Here is a 19,369-nt window from a genome sequence, read left to right as displayed (position 1 = left end):
GAGCCGAGGGACTACGCGTCCGACCTGGACGCCATCTTGGCTCCTCCCCCCGGCCGTGGGTTTCTTAAGGAGGGGTTTAACCTCTGCTCGCTTCCAGTCGTCTGGGAAGGTGCTGGATCTGAAGGAGGCGTTGATGGTCCGTCCTAGTTCGGGTGCGATGGCGGCGGCCCTGTGGAAGATGTGCGGCGGGCAGGGGCATGTGATACCTGCTTTCTCTGGTTTAGTCTAAAGAAGGTCATTGGATGTAACACCACAGGTCGATCTTCTGTGCATGGATGTTGAGATGCGGATGGGCAGCGGTGCATAAGGAGCTGCACCAGGAAATTAAAGACTGGTTGACAGAAGTGCACTGCTCAGGTAAGGTGTGTGATGAATGCATCATGTAATTGATTCTCTGGACATAGATAAAACTGTGTTGGGCTAGTGTGGTGCAAACGAAGAGTTGAGCACAAGGGCACCGTCCAGGCTAGGTGTTCCTTTGCATCGAGCTCAAGTGTGAAGCTGGCTTCATTTGGTTCAGAGTGAAGAAGCTGAGTCACTGGAACACCACAGGGAGAAACTCTGTGCATGGCCAGGGCTCTGTTGTGGTGGTGAAGCACAGATGGTCAGTTGTGCACCAGAAGGTGTACCTGGAATTTCATGATTGGTATGCAGAAGAGCACTGACCTAGCGAGGCGTTCCATGGCACACCGCTTAGCATGTGATACCTTCTTCTGTTTGAGTCTAAATAAGGCCAAAGTCTGTAATCCCAAAGGAAGATGCTGTGGGCATCGACAGAGTGAGATTGTTAGCAATGAGACGTGGATGGAGAGTTTTGCACAAGAATTTGCAGATTCATAACTGGCATACAGAAGGGCATCACCAGGCGTCCCTTGGTACAGGGCTCAGCTTGTGATTCCTACTTCATTGGCTGGAGTTGAGGATGTTGAGCGCAGGGACGGTGACCAATAACACAATTGTTTCAAGTTTACCTCTCCTTTTCTGTTTCAACTTTTTTCCCTTTGCAGCCTAACTCTTTGTTTTGGGGTTTGGCCCTAGGTGAAAGAGACCATAGCAACCACCGACTTCAAACCCAACTGTGCCTTGGTGATGCTCGACTTCCTGATACGACATGGATTCATTGACCCTGACCAAGGTGATGTCATCAGAGGGTGGGTTTAGAGTGCTGTTCTAGAGGAATGCAGACATCACATCATGGTGCTTGGGGCTAGGCCTTCCTTTCACTTGCACTTCTGACTAAGCATTACTTTTATCAATGCCTAAGGCTATTTTTTCTTTTGTTTGTGCATGGTGTAGCTCTTTATTTTGTCTGTGCAAGGGTGTGCTCTCTCTCTCTGTGCTATCTGGGGCTATGCTTTCCTTTTATCATGCCTTTTCTGTACCTGTGCTAAGCCTTTTGTCTGTGCTTGAGTCTATTATTTTATTTTGTCTGTGCCTAGGTATGCGCTCTCTCTGCGATTCCTGCGGTACGCCTTCCTTTGGTTTGTGCATGGCGTGTGCCATCTGTTTACCTATGGTAATGCATTCCTTTCTCCTCTGCCTAGGGTGAACCCTTCCTTTTTTCTGTGCCTTAGTATGTTTTCCCTATGGTTGTGCCTGGGTTATGCCCTCCCTCTACTCTGCGTGGAGTATGATTTCATTTTGTTTGTGCCTGACGTGTGCCTTCTTTCTTCTCTGCCTAGAGTGGCACCTTCCTTTTTTAGGTCGCGCCTGGCGATGCAGCGCGAGAGATCCTTTGTTACTGACTTGCTTCCCAAGTGGTACAGACCGGTGCACAAGCAGATTGTGGTCACGCTTGTAAGACGCGCTTGCATTTTGGACGCGCGCGCACACACACGCACCAGCCGCTCCCAGCCACTGCATACGTACTCAATTGCGCGCTTGTGAAGACGCGCTTGCAATCTGAGCGCGCGCACACACGCCCCAGCCGCGAACACCTGCCGCCCCGAGCCACTGCACGCGTACTCCACGCACCAGCCCCCACGGTACAACCAAGCCCCACTCACCGCACTTGCATCGACGGTCGCCCCTTTCTGCCGCCACCGCGGGGCTCTCCCTCAGGGATGGGAGCCCCGCGTCACCATTTTCCAACCGGCCAGCAACTCCCTGGGCACGGGCTTCCCCCGGAAGTCCCGCCCCACAACAGGCATGACTCTTCCGGAATTCGAAGGGATATTCAGCTAACCCCTCCCTCCCTGCCCCTCTCACGGGCACTGTGCCGACTTTTTGTTTGGAAATGGCTGTTTGTATCCTAGATACGGTGTTTAAAATATGGAAGCGTCGGAGAGGAGGCAGGTAAGAGCAAATTATATTTACGAAGCACCCCCTCTGCAGTAGCGTAGGATCAAGTGGCCCCCCGGCAACATCGCATGTTAAAGGGATAGCAAACTATCCAATGGCTTCTCTTGGGAATTGTTACTGTCAAACATCGGAACTAAGTTCTGCATTCTTTGTCTCTGGTTTGGTTTTGCATAACTATCCATTATTTTATGGCCTATATGCTCCTCAAATGCTGTTGCTGTGTTGCCATGTCTCTAGGGAAACTCAGCTTGAAAACACTCGACTTGCTAGCTGCAATACTACATCCGCTATGCTTTGCCTCTAGACACATTGATCCCTCGCAGACTGTGCTGACTCTGCCCCTCCTGATTCTGAAACTGACCAACGCCGTCACCACGCAGTCTCTTCTCTCTGTCTTGTGATGTCTGCCCTGCCACCATTTACTTCGGACCCTCATCCTCACACCTCCTCACCCTCACACACCCTCACTCACCCTCACACACACTCACACCCCCCTCACCCTCACAACCCTCTCACGCTCACTCACCCTCACCCTCTCACACCCCACACCCCCTCACGCTCACACCCTCACACCCCTAGTCACCCTCACACCCCTCGTCACCCTCACACCCCCTCACTCTCATACCCCCTCACCCTCACACCCTCTCATCCTCATCCTCACCCTCACACACCCTCACTCACCCTCACCCTCTCACCCTCAATCACCCTCACACACCCCCACACACCCTCCTCACCCCTTCACCCTCACTGTAATATCAATACATGCAAGTCACGTAAATACAACATATATTGCATTACAAATGCTATAGGTGTCACATTTGCGAAAGTTAGAACTATTGACATTGTAAATGACAAAGCTATTAATTTCACTATATTCAAAAACAAAACATGTATAAGAAATTTGTCATTTACAATACCAATAGCTCAAACTTTCCTAATGAGAGACCTATTGCATTGCAAATGCGTGTTACTGTAGCTGGCGGTTTACTTCTTTTCACCTCAGCCTAAGGCAGAACCTTCTTTTTGTGTGTGCATGGGCCTGTGCTCTTGTGCACGGTGTGTGCAAGGAGAGTTCCTGAAGTAGTGCTGCCCATTCTGCCAAATCCTCAGTAAGTTTGTCATCTCTCCTTCCTGCCTTCATCTGGCTTCCTCCGCCGTGGCCTCATCTATCATGTCCCTGACCGAACATTGCATCCTTGGCGACCACGGGCTTAGTCAGTGAATGGCTAGCCAATGTTTTGCCACTACCGCCCCAGCACCCCAAACCTACACATCATGTTACCCTTTTTTTTTTTTTTTGAAAACCTTTATTCATAAAAAGGAGGTACATGCGCAGGCCCACAACCGTCATGGCCGGCCGCAAAAACAGTCAATGAAACAGGAGAAATTAGAGCAAATCAGTAAGCAGGATATAATCGAAGGATATAAGGAGTGGTCGTGGGACTCGAAAATAGGATATGAGGTTTTCATTTTAAAAGTTTAGAAGAGAGGTAGGGGCTGCAACAACAAGGACATCACTCCTCAAAGGATAAAAGCACCAAGGAGACGAAAGGGATTTCTCCCCAAGTAGTATCGGAGACAGGCAATGACAAAAGCATCTATGCAATCTGGGCAGCCACGGTGACGATATTGGACAGTAAACCATAGTAGAATATTCCACAATTCTAAGATCACCCCCAAGAGCCTACCCCCCAAGAATAGAAAAACAGAGGCTCATCAAAAAGCCGGAAAAAGAAGAAAGGTGCGAGACCAAGAGACAGCCAACCCTACTAAAGAGGAAAGAACCCTCCCAAAGACGGAAAAGAGCGATAGGGACCATAGAACAAAACAAACTAAAATAACAAGCCCCCCCCCACACCCGCCACCCTGCACCCCTGTAATGGCTACGGCCAAACCCACTAACAGCGTGCCTGTCGCCCCGAAACTGCCCCACAGAAGGGAAAATATAAGAAGAGGCGGAGGAGGAGAGAAAACAAACAAGCCCCCGGACACCTGGTACCCCCCACCAGCGGCAACCCCCCCAATAATACAATCTTCATCAAGCAATACTAAACAGTCAGCAATATTACGGGTAAGATAGTCACCATGAACACCCCTTCCCCCCCCCTACCCAGAGCCCGGTGAGGGATTTGGTGCAGTCCCGGCAAAACTAAACGGAGCAACCCCAGGGAAACAGAAGTCAACCCTGCAAGTCTCAAGAGGAGATCCATAACCAAAGGCATATCAGTTACAAACAAAGGGAGCGTCTCAGATGGTCCGAAGCAGTGGCAAGGGGCGAATAAACCTCAAAGACAAAGTCAGCCCTGACCAGTGCGAATCCGTCCCGGAGCACATCCCGACCAAGCCACATCCGACCAGAGGCATCCAAAGCGTCCGTGGCAGATCAGGGCGTTGAAGATGAAGCAAAGTCCGGTCACAAAATGGCGGCATCTCCCATATAGACAGGCCGAGACAAAGGAAATTGGCAAGCCCCGTAGACGGGACCCTGAGACTCAACAAGGAAGTGCAGTACAGCCATCGTCGATATACCATCGGATAGGAGATGTAGAGGGACGACCATGCACTGTAGAGGATGAGGGAAAAGTGAGGTCGACACTCAGAGAAACAAAGTCGGGCTGCCGCACGGGCTCCTCGAGATGGCGGGTCAATTCACTCAACTGGACCGCTGTTTTCTGTGCCGGCGATGTAGCGTCTGCGGCCGGTCGTGAGCAAAGATCGTCCAGTTTCGCCGCCAGGGAGACACATGTGCCGGTAAATTGCGATTGGAGCGCCCCAATAGCCGCCATTACGGATCTCAGCGAAGGTGCGCAATCCACCCCCTCCATCCCGGAGTCCAAGGGACGGAGGGGGGCACAAGCTCCAGCCCACAACGCCGGGCTCCGGGCACACATTTGGCGATAACAACAACACGGGCGCCCCAAACTAGCAAACTCAGCACACACACCAGCCGTGGGTGCAGCCCGTCAGCCCCCGGGGCGGGAAACGAGGGTCAGGTACACAACCCACAGCACGGTCTAGGAGGATAGCAGCACAGCACAGCGTCTCTACTCCGGCATCATCCATAAACGAGGAGAAGGGACTCAAAGGTGGAAAAAATGTCTTCAGGCCTGGAAGACCGGCCACAATCACGGTCCCATAGCCGATATTGAACAGGTCCCCCTTGGGTATTGCAAAAATCGAGGTCCCGGCGGCAGCCCGGGGATAGGCCAAAAATGGAACACGACATAACTTTGTCGCTGAAGTGTGCAGAAAATCCGGGAAAGCACCATTGGCATCAGGCAACCTTCATACATCCAGGCCCAGGGCGTGGGTAGAGGATAGACAACAGGATTGACGGGCCGCCGGTGGAGGTCGGCGGAGCCGGGAGCCTTTGCGGCCATCTTGGTTCACGGCGTAGCTCTTCCGTGTTACCCTTTTTTACAGGAGCAGCTCCAGTAAGCTTTGTTTTATCTTTTCCATCTCCTCTGACCATTAAGTTTTTCCATGTGAACATTGCCATGTCATGGAAAAGTAGTCTGCTCTGGGTTCTGGCAATCATGGGCAGTTAGAGTATTCAGGATAAATCTTACTTAAGATGAGCAGTGACAAGTTTGTTGTATGGAGGTATTTAGACGGACCCAATTGAAACCATGCATCTACCTCCTGGCAGGGTTGCCGCAACAGTGATTTACGGAAGAGAGACTGCCCTAACCCTTGAGGGATAGGACAGGGAGGAGGGTAGCGAAGCTACATGGAAACTGGAGATGATTGCATTTAATGTTACCGCACGCCGCAGGACCTCCGGGTTGCCGGCTAATCGGCTGTGCTTGCTCCACGCGGATAGCGTGCTCTAGCTACTTATGTTTCGCTGCCGGCCCCAGGGTTGTAGGCTGCAAGCTGTGTAAGTTATGTGACGCCTAAATAAAGGTTTTGAAATTAAAAAAAAAAACATGCATTGCTAGATACTTGTTTAAAACCTAGGTGCACGCCTTGTCTCACTGAGTGGTTCCTCGCAGTCTTTGGTCCATAGCACCACCACCACTTTCCTTATTTGGTGCCCTATATATATTAGCCACAAGCATTCGTACATGTGCTAATGCCATTGGTATAGCCAGCATCAGTGTGTTGGCTCTGGGGCTTTGGGAAACATCTGCCAAATATTGTGTGCTCTCTGCATAACTCCCCTAGGCTTTCCAGAATCATTCAGCGCATCAGCAAATGTGACAGATCTGTTTCTAGGATGAAGGTTCCCCGGTATCTTCTTCCCTCCCTCCATTATGTCGCTGACATCTCCTGTACAGTGTGACTCCACATCCGTATATTGCCTGCAAATGGCCGGTGCATCATGCCAACTTTTACCATTCCTCCCAGACTCGACCCACCTACCGATTGTATTTGAAAAGTGCCCTGGGATGCACCCTCCATCTTGAGAAATTCCAGGAGTGGTACATTTGTATTCACCCCTTTGTAGTAAATGGTCTCCCAGGTAATGCTTTCGTCCAACAACTGCAATTCAAGCTGCAGTTGGGATGCCATGTAACAGAGCTCCATATATGGGCGTTGCAACCCTACCTTTTCCCATTGTAAGGTTAAGATGTTCAACCTAAATCTACTGCCCTTTCCAGCCCAGACCATGGACGCGCTGTCATCAGTTCCTTTCTTTCTGCGCCCCCAGATACTGATATTCTCTCTGAGACACTTTCCTCAATATTTTCACAAAATTTCTCACAGTGTGCAAGGGCTGTCTCCCCCAAAACTACAAGTTTCAAGTGTTGTAGGGACTATCACTAACAAATATCAATCACCATCAGGTGTGCCTGGGGTCGAGCCACAACTGAAAGGCCTGTGACGACTGTACGTCAATGAACCTGTATTACATCAGGGAACGCAAGGTGAAACTTTACTTTGCCAAGCATAGGAAGACTCCCTTCTGGTGTTCAAAGTCCCGCTCCGCATTCAAGGCCTGCTCTCTGTCCCATTCCCAGAGCTGACGGAGCTATTTCACAGGTCGGTCGTCATCTTGTTCCAAGTCCTCAGGTAAGTGTAAGAAGCCGAATTGAGATTCTACCTCCTCGCACCACTCACATTCGCCTGAGCAAGTGCGTAGGTGGCGCCTCTCCTTTCGATCTTGCTCCCGAAGATGGCTACTTCAGAGCCGATCCTGCATCTGGTTCAGGCACAGTCTTGAGTTTCGGGGGCCCTTGGCAGCGCCACATCTGATCAAAGAGTTCAGCACAGCCGTGCTCTGGCTCTTTGGATACCTGCTGAGCCCCTCTGGTGCTCTTTCAGTCCTCACAAGGTCTTTGGTGCCGGGTAGACACTCTACGCTTATCATGCTTCTGACTCCGAAGCCAGCACCATGACACACAACGGCCTTGGGGATGTCTATGCCGATGCTGACTTCGCTACCTGAAGCGGCGGTTCCGATTGCCCTCTCCGATACGGACATGACATAATGCTGGTCTGACTTTGCGCACAAATCTGCCCGAGGAGCTGCTTCCCCACTTGAATTTCCACCGACTCCATAACACTCGTTATATTCCCTAGCAGCGACACAGCCACCTGGTGGGAGGCAGATTCCTCTGATTTTCACTGATCTGTCAAGTGATCACCTCGAAGAGGCGGTTCCTACAGAATGTTTGCAAGGATACGCCTTATCCTTTTTTCTAACTATCAATGTTCCAAAGTCACACCTGACCCCTTTTCAGACACTCCCCTTCATTGGAGCCATTCTGGATACGGTTCAGTTTTGCACCTTTGCCCTGCGAAAGAGAGTCCAATTCATTCAGGGTATGGTCCCATCTTTAAGGCTTGGTCCTGGACTTCAGTGCAGTTGACTGAGGCTACAGGGACAGATGACCTCCTGCATTCTGCTGGTCGAGCACGCCAGGTAGCATATATGGGCTCTGCAGCAGGGTCTGCACTCCTAGTGGACCCACCATCAAGGGACCTCTCCTGCCACGTTCAGATTTCGGAGGAGGCTGCAAAAGATCTACAGTGGTGGTTACTGGACGGTAATAGGGTCAGTTCAAGGTCCTCTCCTTCCCTACCCAGAGTTGACAGTGGTGACAGATGCATCGCTTCTGGGTTGGGACGGCCTCCTGGGACAGGTAGAGATCTGAGGCCTCTGGTGAAGGGCAGGCTCCACATCAGCTTTCTGGAGCTGTGGGCCATCTGCTTGGCGTTGAAAGCCTTCCTGACCTCCTTCAAGGGGAGGTTGGTGCAGGTGCTCACAGACAACAACCCCACCATGTGGTACTACAGCAAACAGGGAAGAGCTGCACAACAAAGGTATTTTCCTGGTGGTGAACCACCTGGGATAATCATGAAATGCCAGAGTGGATGAGCTCAGCTGTCGGTGCCTAGGAGATCATGGATTGCAACTACACACATTGGTGGCGTAAAGCCTGGCTTGATCTTTTCGCCACGATACCATGACCAACTGGAGCACTGCAGCACCAACCCCCGCTGTTCCAGGCGCTCTGCACCAAACACAGACAGTGGAAGTCCTGTCCGGATTCTCACTGAACCAGGACCAATCGGCCGTCGTGGGACATCAGCGTCACTGAAGACCCACTTTGAGAGGTGCCCAGCTGCTTTCATTTTGGCCCTGCCAGCTGTTTGCCCCTCCCGCGAGGTGCATCTTTGCGCACCCAGCCAGCTGAACAAACCCCTCTGCTCCCGAGACCCTGGCTTGGGTCCCTAAGATCCTGCTGTGCCATTGTGCTCCAAGACCCCTTGCGACCTGAGCCCCTATTTGGGAGCCCTTGACTTGCTCGCAAGTCCCCCTTACAGCCTCTTTTCAGGTGATCCCCTTCTCAGTTGTGAAGAAACTAGCCTCACCAGTCTCCTTCTCCTATTAAAACTCGGGTGGTTCCCGAAGAACTGCTGGTAGTACTTTGAACCTTGGCCTACTACTACTCAGATTCCCAAAGGTGAACCCCTGAATCCGACTGTACCTACTTTTACACATTGTTGACTTTTCCTTCCATTGGAGTGCATTATGTGTAAAAGTGCACAGGTTTAAACGCTTTACTTACCTGTGCATATTTTTTTAGGAAAACTGTACTTACCTTGAAACTAAGTTCTTGAGTTTGAAATACATTTAAAAAGAAGTGTTATTTTTCTAAATTGGTCTCGGATTTACTCTTTATGTGTGTGTCTCATTTATAGCCTTTGTGAGTACAACAGATGCTTAGCACTTCCCTCTGATAAGCCTAACCGCTTTTCCACACTGCCACAAAAGCGAGCATTAGTATTATCTACTTTAGCCCCTGTAAACCAAATGAGGACCCACTGGACTTTCTGCACTGTATACTTCATTTTAGTACACTATATAGAGAGCCAGCTTCCTACACCTTTCCACTGATACCTTTCCTGCCCCCTGTTCTCGCAAAGACCAGGACCGACAAAGTCCAGGTGATCTGAGTGACTCCGGATTGGGCACGAAGAGTATGGTTTCCAGAACTCCTGGGCTTGAGCACATGACCTTTCATCAGGCCGCCTTCCGGGAGGACCTTCTGTTGCAGTAACAGGACAGGGTTCTGCACCCGGGTCTTCGCAATCTCCACCTTCATGCATGGAAACTGGGGGGCTACAGTTTAACACCTTCAACCTGCCTCTGGAGTTGGTTGATATAATTTTGTCAGTCAGGCTTCCTTCGACAAAATTTATATATGCCTGCATTTTGGACAAATTTGTGGTTTGATGCAGCAAACAGATAGACCCCCTCCAGGCCAAGATATCTGATGTTCAATTGTTTGTTTTGTCTCTTGCCTGGCAATGCCTTTCTTTGGGCATGGTTAAAGATCTTTTGGCATTTACAGCCTTCTGGCAGTTGCCAGATCAGCCCTTCTTGTTTAAGTCACCGGTTGTGATGCAGATTTTTTTAAAGGGCTACAATAAATGTTTTCCCTCTTCTCCTTTTGTAATGCCCACATGGGACCTCAACCTAGTCCTTACTTATTTGTGTACTCTGTTCAAGCCTCTTCATAGCTGCTCTTTACAGCTCCTCACTATGAAGACTTTGTTCCTCTCACCTATGCATGCAGTGTAAGTTATCTTCAAGCTCTTTGTGTTAATCCACCATATACTACCTTCTTCCCTGCCAAACATGTTCTGCATAGATCATGCAAAATATCACTGGGGAGATGGTCAGCTCTTTGTGGGGTTCACTAGAGCAAAAAAGGCAAGGCTGTGCAGGAGAGAACCATCTCCTACTGGATCAAGCTCTGCTACACATTGGCCAAAAAGGTCTCAATGCTCATTCTCCCACAGCTAAAGATGCTACCACTGCATTTGCACATGGAGTCCCTGCCTAGACATTTGCAAGGCGGCTATGTGGGTACCTCTCCACATGTTCTTGGAGCACTATCATCTGGACATTCAGGTTCCTTGAGAATGGCATTTTGCCCACTCTGTCCTGAAGGACTTTCTGGTTTGAGTCTATTCACAGACCCACCTCCGAATGGGTATTGCTTTGGTATCTATTCAAAAGTTGAGAACTCGGCTGCTCAGAAGAACACGTTTTGCAGCTTGAATCTTTTCTGGATTCACATGCTGTTGCATTAATCTGCCATCTAGTGGATGGGTCCAGAGCTCTCATTGTGTATTGGTCCCTTTTTCCTTCCCTTTCTTTTTTTTGTTGGCCGTCGATTGTCTTCACCATTTAGTGCTTTGGTGATCCTCGCCTGACGTCAGACGCCTCTTTCCAGAAGACTCTACAGGTGGTCGCCATCTTCAGGTTCTTTTTTCCGCCGTTGGGTCTAGAAACATCACTAAGGGCTACCCAGTCTTTGAAAAAATAAGAATATGCCAAAAGCAATGTCGAAGTTCCAGAGTGAAATCATTGAAACCACGATCGTAAGAAAAATCTGGTTAGTGAAAAATCCAGTCAGAGTTTTCTTCCAGTGGAGAAGTAAGGGAATTACCTGTCGAAGGAAGAGCGGACAATGCACGGGCAGGGGGCCCCCTCTCAGAGTGAAATGGAGAACACACCCTTTCGCTTCTGCCTGGAGTTTCACCAAAGGTTTCCCCAGAAGGACAATCGTCAGGCGTGCAACCTTTGCCTACCAAGAGACCACAGTCCTAAGAACCGCAAGGCCTGCGTGGAATTCAAGCCCAAATATTTCAGAGCAATTTAGAAACAAAGGTAAGCACATTACGCCATGCAGGGGCAGAAGACAACTCACCTTCTGTTTGGACCATGTACATCACTGGACAAAGGAGAGCTTCCTCTACAAGAGCAGAACCAATCCCAAGATCCTCCTCAAAATGGGTGAAACTGAGCATGCCACACTATCCGTCGCATGCTGCCCCACCCCCAAGTCTTGGAACCGCTCCATAAAATACCCAAAAGACATGCGGATACTTTTTGATTCTGAAATCTTGTTCCCCAAGTCTCCAGCACTCTCTACTTAAAAACATGCTTTCACTACTCCAAGCCAACCGCTAAGTGGAGTTGAACAGAGCCCTTGTCATGGCATGCCTGGACCTCATCTGCACTGGTCTCTCTGGACGTGAATGTCAGGCTACAGGGGCAACAGAAACAAGCACCAGAATGTGCCTGAACCTCCACTAACATGAACACATCAGGTCTCCTCTGAAAGCCCTCTAAAGGCTTCCAGTAGAAACCAGAATAAAATGCAAGGCTCTCTGCACTGCACCGTCCATAACACTAGCTCGGTGAAACGCCCAGAATGTCTGCAGAAACAGACATTACTTTAGAACCAGACTTGTTGCCTGTCCACCCACCTGGCACATTACTGATCCTTCAGTAGGAAGGGACTTTGAGGCAGATCCCTGGACATCCAGGGCCACAGACTGAAACTCACTCAACAAGCCTTGAAACATGAATCCAGCTTCAAGTGACTCTGGACACTTCTGACAGCTGAACTATTTAGAGCTGCTTTTTAACTGTAGACCTCCCAGATCACCGGCTGCAGTGGAAACCTGTCGGACACAGGCACTCACCCTGCCGGAATTAGTCCCACCCTCCCCTCCCATCTTCATTAAACTGTGCACTTGTTGTCCCTTCTTGTGTTGTGAGTCATTGTGAGGTAACAAGTACCACTTTTAACACTCGGAATTAAATCGATAAGGTATTAGACAAAGGAATAAGGAAACCAACCAGAATATAAGGGAAGAATCAGCGAGGAGAGAAGTATTAATCAGGACAATAATGTAGAGTCAATGGGAGATCAAGAAAAGAGTCCGCCCAGCCCTGGAGTTCGTTCCTTCCAGAGTCTTCAGAGAGTTTCTCTCCCTGAGTGAGGACGCGCCGAGCTGCAAAGCTGTCTGGACTGGTGTGATTTACCATGATGTATGCGTCGTTGTTTGCAGAAACTGTAATGTGATAGGATTTATAGAATTAAAATCATTGTCTGAGTCTAATCAAATGTTTTTGAATCAGTCAGTCAAAAAAACGTTATTTCGGCTGTACAGCCATAAAAGCACAATTGATTAAAACATTCATACAATACAAGAGGTTATAGTACACAGTAATTCATGCAATCGGGGAATAATGCAGAGTGTCCTTAAGAACCATATTTTTGGAATGTGTTCTGACCCCTGGGCCACTCTTCGCTCGATATTTAATAACCTTCAGTGTTGATCAATACCAGGGGACTATGATCACATATTTAAGGACAATAAAAAACATTTAGAAACGTTACAATAAGTATGTTTTTTGTTTAAAACGTAAAAAAATAAACTTAAAAATAGCTGACATATTTTCAAATAAGAACATATACAGTTTTAGGTTAGCAGCATAGTCAATAGATGAGCACACTTGGATACTTCCTGAGCTCTTTTTCTTTATAACGCCTCGACATATGCACCACATCACAAACAAAAATGTAGACGTGGCAATGACAAATAATGGGTGTGTCTCGTATTTTAATAGCCTATAGGCCTCTGTGTGGTCTCTAATCCCCACATTTCTGCACAACTGGAGGACCCACTTAGATCGTGACCTTCTAGAGGCAGGACAGAAGAGGAGAACATGGAGTTCTGTCTCTTCAGTTGCCATACACCCAGGGCAGTCCAGTTTGGAGGCTCCCTTCCATTTGTTTGTAAATGCTCGGAGCGGGAGCACACCATATCTGAATTGAAAATACAATTTATTTTCGAGAATTGGCTGGATGTTATCCAGAGCTGGATCTAGCTTGTATTGCTGTTTGACATCCAGAAACCTGGAGGTCAAACTGCATGAGTTACTGCTCTGGGATAATTGTGCAAATTTAAGATCTTTGAGGGCAAGAGATAGGGACTTTTTAGGGATGGTGGGGCAGGTCTCTTCAGGAGTTTGCCATATATTTGCCCTCCCCAAAGCTTGGGATGTCCTTCTAATATAGGATAGCCATGGAATATTTCCTTCTCCCAAGATGGACATAACATCCTTCAGTTCCTCCCTATAATTTAATAGCTATGGGGTACTCCATAAACGGCGCCAAAATAAAATTGGTTGGGAGGCGATCAAATCAGCAATTGGGCCAATACCCAAATCCATCCTTAGCAGTGTTAAAGGAGTGCTTTTGGGAAGGGCCATAAGCTGTCTAAGAAAGGAATTCCATGTAATAGATAGTATATTAGATAAGCAGTGGCCCCAGAGTTCTGCTCCATATGTTGACGCACCCCTTGCCTGGACTTTGTAAATTTCTGCAGGTGGTCTTATGACTTTTTGGGTACAGTTTTTGTACACTTTTAGAATGCCCCCGGTAAACTGTGTCAATTTTAGGTTAGCTTTCTTTACTTGGGTCCCCCAATCCATCTTATCATTGGGTGTGATACCCAAATAATAAAAAATAGACACCCTTTCTAGGGGCCTGCCTTCCATTAGAGGGTGTGGGCAGTTACTAGTATTAGCATGTAACACCATATATTTTGTTTTTTGGAGGTTTATCTCCAAATCCCTCTTCCTACAGAATTTGCAGAACTCCACCAGAACCTGCTGCATCCCCATAGGAGTCTTGGACAGTAGTAGCGTATCATCTGCAAACATTAACGCTGGTATTTTGCGTTTTGCTAACCTTGGAGAGTATATATCTTTTGTTGCCTGTAGGGTTTCAATTAAGCCATTCAAAAAGAGGGAGAACAGGGTCGGGGCCAACACACAACCCTGTCTCACCCTTTTCTCACCCCTTTCTCTACAGGGAAGGGAGGTGTCAATTCCCCTTTCTTACCATATCTTACTCTTGCATACGTATTCTGATGCAAACGCTTCAGCTGGTGGCATAGATAAGCTGGTACTCCCATATCTTATAGGAGAGTTTTAGCCTCTTCATTGGACCCTAGCTCGTTCTGCATAATACAGCCTAGGTCGCCTAGCGTCCTGGCAAGTACACTAGAAGTACCAACTAATGCGCTAGCTTCATGGCTATTCTCAGCAAATTGATCACCATTCACTGTTCCTTCAGGGTTTTGGGGCTCGGGTGGTATTGATAAAATTCTAATTTTTTCCAACGAGAGATAAGGTCTAGGGAGCTAAATCTATTACTAACAGGGATATTAAATGTCATTTTGTTTTCCCATCCCTGTCCTGGTTTTGGCGGATTGCCTCTCTGGGCTCTCAATTCCCATTTTTTGTACACGCTCCCCACTCTGTCTATCAGGGGGCATGGGGGGGTAAAAGTAGCCCAGAGGCAGTGTCTGAATACATCCTGTCTCCCTAAGTGGCCCCCATTCGAGGATATGTTGGACCGCCCTTCTGTCTCTAAAATTGATTAGAACACAGTCCCCCATAATGTCTTTTTGTCTCTGCCTCAACCAACTAACCTTACGGGTGAATAGAATTTCGCTATGTGTTGTATAGGGGAGCGGCCTATATTTATTTAGCCGATACGTGGTTTTATTTTTCAATTCCGAATATGATTCCCCTCGACCCTTTACCAGCTCTGGTACTCCAGCTAAAATGACAACATATGGTGTTGATGCTGGAGGCAGATCTATACAAGGGAGAGTGGTGTTTCTTTCCCTTGGCTTAAAGTGAGATGGATTTCTTCGTGAGTTCTATGGGCCTGGTGTTCGGTTGGTAGGTCAGGGGTGGTTATCGCAGCCCTGCGATCTTGGGCATTGTCAGTGGGATGAGGCGCCCTATGATGTAAAGTAACTAGGGGTTGGATTTGTTTAGCTGGATAGTTTGTCTCGGTGGACAAATTCGTTTGCTCGACAAATGTTTCCCCTTCAGAGGAGGGTTGCTGAGTGCAAACCGCCCAGGTTGTCTGAACTCCCTGGGGGGTAATTACCCTATTTGGGAATTTAGTAGATTGGATGGTATGCAATACAGCGTCGATTTTAGTTCCCCATGAGTCCATAAGTGTATTTAACTTGTCAATACGTCTAATGCATCCTCGAGTTCAGATTTTATGAGGTGTTCGAAGTATGCTTTGAGCTCGATTGACAAGTGCGATGCCCATACTGGGGGCTCAGAAGTTTTGTTGGCACTTTCATCAGAAATATAGCCCCCTGGCAGTTGGTTTGGCTCTACCCCTGGAGTGCGTTTCGCATATTTACCTTCCTTACGGTCATTTGGCTTTCGAGGGGCTCCTTTCCTTTGTGCAACCCCACCCGTGCCGATCCTGCTGGTATTTTTGAGGACTAGAGTATCTAGGGCAGGCGATAGTTCTAGAGTGGTGGGGACAACTGGTAATTGGGGTGAACGAGGGTCTTGTGGCTCCATGGTTTGAGAGATACTTGGAAGCATTGGTGTTAATGCAAGTCGTCCCTCAGTGCGTTATATTTCACTGGAGACGGCTCCTATTGCTTGTTGGCAGTAGAGTGAATAATAGGGGTTTGAATAGGGGCTTTCTGCCTAGTGGATGGCCTTGTGCGTGGGGGTGGGGGGGGGGGTACTTTTCCCCATAATCGTTTACTATCTAGGCCTCCCCGATCCTGGAACAAGACCAGCTAATGTAAATCAGTACACTGGAAGAAGCATTCACTCCACAGATCCACAGATCTTCAAATAGCATGCAATCTAGAAATTTCCTCTATGGAGCCCCCAAGGTCTCGGTCCTGTTCAACAAAGCTCAGTAGGAGCTAGTGTACATACGGTGGGACTCACAGAGAGATGGTGAGAGGTGATGGAAAGAGGTGTGGCCCAGCCTCAGTCGTTCTCTGACGGGCTCAGATGGGCCCGCCCTTGGTCCGGGCTGCGTCCCGCGCCGTGGTGGGAGAGGCTGCGCTATAAGAGCGTTGGTGACGCCTCCCCCTCCTCACTCGCGGCAGCTGGGCAAAGCACTGGTGCACTCTGGGGTCTGTAGTCCCCCCCCCCTTCCCCGAGTGTACAAGACAGTGTTAATAGTGCCGCTCTGCTCCTGTGACCCGCGACCCACCAGGAGTTCCGAGGGCTGTGCTGATGCGAGATTTAGGATCAGCAGGTGGGCAAAACGGTCGCAAAGTGGGTTTTGAATCATGAACACGAGCCCTAGGTGGTTTAGGCTTTAAACTATTGTTTTTTCCTGCATTTAATAGGGTTGCCTCATAATAGTTCTTGCTAAACTTCTGGGTTGGGCATTACTTAGTCTCACGTTCTGGGTAACGTTAGTGTTTATTCGCTTTGAAACAGACAAATATCCTCAATTCTTGTATTTTGATTTTCTCCCTCCCAGACCCGTATTACCTGGAGTTTGTTGAAGGCCTCCACCGGGCGCTGTGAGCACGGAGAAGGTGCAGCCAGGAGTCCTTCCTGACACATCTTCAGAGGGTGGAGTCCTCCTAGAAGGCAAAGCTCTGGGAGCTACAGAAAGGAAAAGGACAAACCGAGCTATGGGGGCCGGATTAGGAGGCCGGAAGTGGAAGCTGTGCTTTTACACTGGGGCATTGAACTCTTGGGGGGAGGGGGGGGGCGGGGGGTTTGGGTCAGCCAATCAAATCCAACAGTAGGGTGGTGGCATGCCAGTGTATTTCGAACCAAACCCTTATGGAACGGGTGGTAACCGCTATGGTCGTATATGGATGTGTATCTACTTCTAAAATCCTTGACTATCAAACGCCAGCAAACGAAGAACAAACAAAGCAAAGTGGCCAGGGTGATGAAGCCAGATTTCTTTTTTACAATATTAAATAAACAAAGTTTTTACCCACATGCTTGACATTCTCTTTCAGTTATTCTCGGGGCAAACGACAACCTACATCTGCCAGAACCGTTAGTGAAATAAAGGTCCGAACAGTACACATTTGTGTCGAAGATGGACCCACCGGACAGCTCGTTCTTTATTGTAAAGGTTGCATTGAATTTTCACTGCAAGAAAAAACAAGCATTTGCAATGCAATAGGTCTCGCATTAGGAAAGTTTGAGCTGTTGGCATTGTAAATGACATTTTTTTTATTTATGTGTTGGTTTTCAAAATAGCGAAATTAATAGCTTTGTCATTTACAATGCCAATAGTTTTAACTTTCGCAAATGTGACACCTATAGCATTTGTAATGCAATATGGGTTGTATTTACGTGACTTAGACATATTGATATTACAACTAACAATGGCTTTTAATTTTTTTTAAAATAATTAATACTTAAATAAAAGTTATTGTAATTTATAATGGCAATTGCTTAAACTTTTGTAAATAACGTTTGTAAAGATTATGTTCAGTGTATTTTATAGTGACGAAAATCCAAAAACAGAAGTGAAATAGTAACATCTTTTTGTGACATTTGTAATAAAGTCTGAAACATTGAGAGAACATATTTGAACCAGTTGTTGTTAAATGGTTGCACAGATTGAGGCTGTTGTGGCGCTGAGTGATGTTGTGGTGGTGCTGAGTGATGCTGTGGTGATGCGATAGATAGATAGATAGATAGAATGAGTGCGATAGATAGATAGAGTGAGGGCGATGATAGATAGAGGGAGGGCGATTCATAGATAGAGGGAGGGCGATAGATAGAGTGAGGGCGATAGATAGATAGATAGATAGATAGATAGATAGATAGATAGATAGATAGATAGATGGCGCGAGGGCGATAGATAGATAGACAGATAGAGTGAGGGCGATAGATAGATAGATAGATAGATAGATAGATAGATAGAGTGAGGGTAATAGATAGGTAGAGTGAGGGCGATAGATAGGTAGAGTGAGGGTAAATACTTTGAAAAAGGGAAGATAAAAACCTTTTCCGCCCAGAGGACATAAGTAACTAAAATATAAAACTCCGAAATAACTTGAGTGCTGGTAAAGACCAGACGAAGCTTGATTACGTTTTGAAGTTAAATTACTTTTTGAGGGCCGAAGTAGCTCCTTCGGTTTCAAATGCCAGAAATAAAATGAATATTTTTGAAGGCCAGTGGTAACTTTTTTACTTCTGGGCGGCTTGGCGAGTTAAGCAATAGATTAGGGCATTTGGTGCGACCTGCAGGCCCGGGTCCAAGCTCTGCACGGCATGTCGGCCTTTCATCCAGACAAGAGTGATAAATGACGTATCATTAAATTGGGTAATGGCAGGAACATCTCTTTGTTACAGCAGAAGAAACTACTGCCACAGGCTCGATGTGAAATGCGATATTGTTATGAAATTGTTCATGTCGATGCGTTTTTCGTATATATGAAATGGCAAAGGATAAAGAGGTGGAAAAAAGAGAAGGAGAGAGAAGAGGGCCAGAGGAAAGGAAAGAAAGACAATGAGATAAAATCGAGTAATTCGAGTGAAGAAGTCAAAAGGGGAGTGAAATACCAAGAGTGAGAAAGATAAAAAAAGAAAAAAAGGCACAATAAACGTACCCCCCCCCCCCCCTTATGTGCTTGGCTGGATGCTAGTGTGTTTCACACTGTCATTCCCTGTGCAGTGACCTCTCTTCTTAGCACTCTAGAAACCCTCATTACCACATGTTAACAATCGCTATAATATGCATGTCAGTGCGAGCTCAGCCACTGTGCAAGGGTTACACACTTCACGAGACAGAGAGAAACACGTTGATCTGAAGCCAGAGTTGCGTCATAGCTCGGAGCCCTTTCCAAAGGCTGTAGTTATAATCTTGGTAAAACAAGCAGGAAGTGGGATAAGGGAGGGGGTGGGGTGCGAGAGGTTTGGATGCCGAAAAAGCACGTGGAGCAAGAGGAATATGGGAGAGGGAGCACAAAGTGAAGGGTAAAGTGG

General features: G+C 47.8%; 1 protein-coding gene across 1 annotated transcript in view; it reads left to right on the top strand.

The window, feature by feature from the left end:
* Nucleotides 1-17,186, top strand: part of LOC147684444 (uncharacterized) — a 63,796-nt gene extending 46,610 nt beyond the window's left edge. The window contains exons 7-8 of the mRNA XM_086942346.1: nucleotides 1,039-1,135; nucleotides 16,890-17,186. Of these exons, the coding sequence (XP_086798472.1) occupies nucleotides 1,039-1,135; nucleotides 16,890-16,936 (144 nt within the window). The 3' untranslated portion in view covers nucleotides 16,937-17,186. The remainder of the gene's footprint in view (nucleotides 1-1,038; nucleotides 1,136-16,889) is intronic.
* Nucleotides 17,187-19,369: the final 2,183 nt, after the last annotated feature.

Source organism: Lissotriton vulgaris, chromosome 10, assembly GCF_964263255.1.
Source record: "Lissotriton vulgaris chromosome 10, aLisVul1.2, whole genome shotgun sequence".
In the NCBI taxonomy this organism is placed as follows: domain Eukaryota; kingdom Metazoa; phylum Chordata; class Amphibia; order Caudata; family Salamandridae; genus Lissotriton; species Lissotriton vulgaris.
Note: the sequence above shows the minus strand (reverse complement) of the source record. Positions and strands in the feature narration are given on the sequence as shown.